Genomic DNA, 4,080 nt, shown 5'->3' with positions numbered 1-4,080 from the left:
CTAGATGATCTTTAAGGTCCCTTCCAACCCAAACCATTCTGTGATTCTATGATATTCAAAATAAATATTATCAATTGAGGAAATTTTTCTTTTAAGAGACAACTTCTTACTTAGGCTGAAATATAGAAACATAGAATCATATATGCTGTTACTAGCATTTCCTGTAAAATGTTTAATATAGCATAAATTTATTGTGTTTTAAATGAACAAGTATTTTACACAACCTGAATATAATATGGTCTCAGATATCACTGTCAGCAGATTAGTGAGCATTTAAAGATTCCTATGGTTTTTTCGATCAGATGAATAATTCTAGCATATATTGAATGTCAGGAGACATATACAGAAATTTCTTGCATATTTTTTGTATTGTAAATGACTACAGACAATATTTGAAAGACATAATCAAATTTTGCACACAACTTATTTATATTTTATTTAACATACCACATCAGTGATGTTTAGTATTTTCCTGGTCATTGCTTCTTTGTCATGGTGTGGAGTTGGAGTAAACCAGAGCTTCTGAAATGTCTCATTTACTAATTTCTGAAAGAAAAAAAAATGTTAGCAGAAATAACCTTATCTTGGCACATAGGTATTATTTCTAATACATACGTACAATAGATTTGTTAAGAATACATTCCATTTCATAAGGAATTATTAAACCTAAGACTGTTGTACAGAATGTTATCTGAGACAGACCCAGATCTATTATTACAGCAGTTATACTGGCCTCTATGCAAGCTTCACTAAGATGATCACTGGGAACTGATGCTACAGAAAATGGAGTTACCACTTTCCTGCAGTAATTTGCATTCCTCAGGAAAACATAGTACTCTGAGAAGCTGACAACCAAACACAAGATAACAATTTTTACAGCAGAATTAGCAGCAATTGTAGATTAGTCTGTCATTTTCAGAACAGCTGTGACAAGGTGGGGAAAAGATGGAAGCCAAGTCTCCCAACCCAAACATAGGAAGTCGGTTCCCTTCCAATGATTTGGATGGAGGAAAAGATAGAATAGAATGAAAGTGAATTATTTATTCCCAAATTACGAAAGTATTCCTCATCCATGGAGACATAAACCCCCCCCCACATTGCAAATACTGCCTCATCTTTCTGAGGTTTTTGGTAAGGCAAGGGAAAGGAGGAGAGAGAACAAGGTCATCATCCTTTCCCAGGAGAATCTTGGATCCAGCTGTTCATCTACTTCTTGATTAACAGTCTCCTCTGAAAGCCTTGACATTAATGTATCTCAAGTGGTAAAAATACATTCTGCAGCTTTAAAGTTGCAAATTTCAAATCCCGCTAAATGTGTGATAAAAAATTACAGGTGTATTCTTAATTACACAGCAATTTAAAAATTATTTTTGCCAAAACAAACAAAACCCATCATTGTCAAGTTTATGATTCAACACATAATCGTAGTTTTATGCCCTTCTTCATATACATTACACAAAGAGTAGAATATGATCACATAAGTTACATTTTAGGGGGAATAACTGATTCATTCAATATTCAGAATTAATGCAAAATTAGCACAGATGAATACTGTATAAGTTTTATGCACAGAACTTACAAATCTGGCATATATATATATCATGTACTTAATTTTGACTTCAAGTTTATTTTGTTTGCAGAAAGGAGTTTTATATGCCAATTTTACTTGTCAGGAAAGAGAAGTAAAAGAGCCAACATTTGCAAGAAGAAAAATAAATCCTATAGACTGTAACCTTTAAAAATGTTTTGATTGTCAGCAAGAACTTGAAGAAAAGAGAAGAAAACCAAGTCAGACAATAATGTAAAAAGCCATCTGCTCTCAAAAATTAAGTGAATAAAAATCATAAAAATTATTAAGGAACAATGAAAAACTTTTTTGATTTTTTTTTTGGTCAAAATATAGAAAAACATTATGATAATTAAAATCCTGAAGAATATGCTTCATTCTACCTTAATGCCTTCTTCGTCATTGACTCTCCGAATCATTTTCACACACATCTCTGTAATTTTGGGAAATGTTGGTTGTTCAATGCAGATATCTCTAAGTATCTTTATGACTCTCTTTCTGACACTGATACCAGTATCCTGTGAGGAGAAAAGCATTAAACGCTTGAAAACAAATAAGATAAATTAATTAATGCATTATAAAAATTAATATTTGAAGATCACCCAATCCGACCTGCAAAACATATGTAGAAAAGGCAGCTAAAATATTCTGGAGTGCATTTATACAAAAGGTCAGCATAACTTGTACCACTTTATTTGCAACAATTCTAAAGGTTCTGGCTGAGTCCCCAGAACACTGAAACACTTCCTCCATTTATACCCTCCCATTTAGGAGCTCATGATGATACAAATGTATAATTCCACTTCTTGATACCAGATCTTATAAGCTACATGTGATGATGCTTTAGTTACTTTGTTGGAACACACAAGACCCTTTATAGATCTGGATTGTAATACTTCAAAAGCCTTTGGATAAAGCTTATGGATAAGATATGTGCAGCAAATCTTTTCAGTTTTCCTAGGCTGCTTCTAAGGAGAAGGATGAGGAGCTTCATTTCATATTACCTTATTCAAAACCTGTTTAATCTGAATGAAATTAAATTGAATTAAATTATGCTCAGAGGGCTGGAGCACCTCTCCTATGAAGAAAAGCTGAGAGAATTGGGCTTGTTCAGCCTGGAGAAGAGAAGGCTCATTACATATTATTAAACATATAAACTCAGTTGAAAACAAATTTTCCAATTACACTTATTTTATCATAAATATCACAAGTCACCATACCAATATTCTTTCAATCAGCATTTCATAATACTGCTCAGCAAGCTGAGGACGGCAGAGCACAAATCGTCCAAGCAGCTCCACAGCTGCTTCTCGTACACTAGTGGAGTTATCCATCAACCGTCCATGAACACCTCGTTGCATATCCAGCTAAAAAAAACAAATAAAACACAGATCCAAAATAAGAAATAAAGGTTTCTTTCAAGTGTGACAGAAGAACGCATGTGTGTGATGGATATTTAATTTTTTTTACCCTGGCTAGAATACTGGGGTCTACAGCAACAACCTCAGACAAACACTTCATGGCTTTTGTTCGAACAGCAATTGCATTTTCACCAAGTACACGCAGAATCTAATAAGAGAACAAAACCAAAGATTCAATTGCTTTGGGAAGGTATTAAACAATGTTTAAGAGGCAAAAATGCAGCAGAATAACATGCAAATAATTTAACTAAAATAAGGATATCTGTCTACTAAAAATTGTATATATCTTCTCAGACAGTAAAAAGGTGCATGGAAGTCATGTTCCATAGCACCGAGCATGGATATTTACTAGGATTTGCTACATCTCTAAGACTGGTCCAAACAGGATTTACACAGGTTCCATATGTTCACTTTAAGTCCCTTCATTTTAAACTCTACTTTTGCCATTTGGTTGTGGCTTTCACCATAGTTCTTTCAACAGAGAGTTGGATTTGAGCACTATAACTTTAAGAATGGCTTTTTATGCAGATCAATATAAGTAACACAACCTAAACCAAACAACTAAACCAGTACTGGAGTTCAAACATGTCACCATGAGAACATGTTAGTGCTCTTCTCTCAGAAGAAGGAAAGAAACCACACTGGTCAAACAGCTTCCAAAGTGACAGTAACAAGCACTGCAAGCAACTGACCAAGTTGCCTTGTATTTTAAAATCAAATTAAAATCAATTTAATGAGTTAATATTACCAAATAAGCAAGCATCTTACAGAAACTGTAAAAAAGATTTCAACATTTTGTAATTATCCTTTTACTGTTCACATCTAAGATAATGATTTTGCCATATACATACAAGGACAAATACAGTAATGTATCTACAATATGAGAGTTGAAATGCATGCAAGAAAGAAATATAAGCATTTATGACATCAATACAGAATATGAAAGCACATGGTGTTATCCAGGTGCTTGTTAAATACCTGTGCTCAACAATGAACAGATATTGCACACTACTGCAAAAGTGCTTAGAATCAGAAACCGTGTATCACTGTACTAAGACTTCCAGCATAGTTTACCTGTGTCAAATAAATATC

The 4,080-nt window shown here is 33.6% G+C and overlaps 1 protein-coding gene across 1 annotated transcript in view; it reads right to left on the bottom strand.

Annotated features, from left to right (window-relative positions):
- LOC104516890 (nipped-B-like protein) overlaps window positions 1–4,074 on the bottom strand; it is a gene marked incomplete at both ends in the record, with an annotated part of 10,166 nt that extends 6,092 nt beyond the window's left edge. Inside the window, 5 exons of the mRNA XM_010161384.1 lie at window positions 448–546; window positions 1,951–2,085; window positions 2,788–2,934; window positions 3,038–3,136; window positions 4,063–4,074. Of these exons, the coding sequence (XP_010159686.1) occupies window positions 448–546; window positions 1,951–2,085; window positions 2,788–2,934; window positions 3,038–3,136; window positions 4,063–4,074 (492 nt within the window). The remainder of the gene's footprint in view (window positions 1–447; window positions 547–1,950; window positions 2,086–2,787; window positions 2,935–3,037; window positions 3,137–4,062) is intronic.
- Window positions 4,075–4,080: the final 6 nt, after the last annotated feature.

Source organism: Eurypyga helias, unplaced genomic scaffold (assembly GCF_000690775.1).
Source record: "Eurypyga helias isolate BGI_N326 unplaced genomic scaffold, ASM69077v1 scaffold32610, whole genome shotgun sequence".
In the NCBI taxonomy this organism is placed as follows: domain Eukaryota; kingdom Metazoa; phylum Chordata; class Aves; order Eurypygiformes; family Eurypygidae; genus Eurypyga; species Eurypyga helias.
This window is presented reverse-complemented; position numbering and strand designations above follow the sequence as displayed.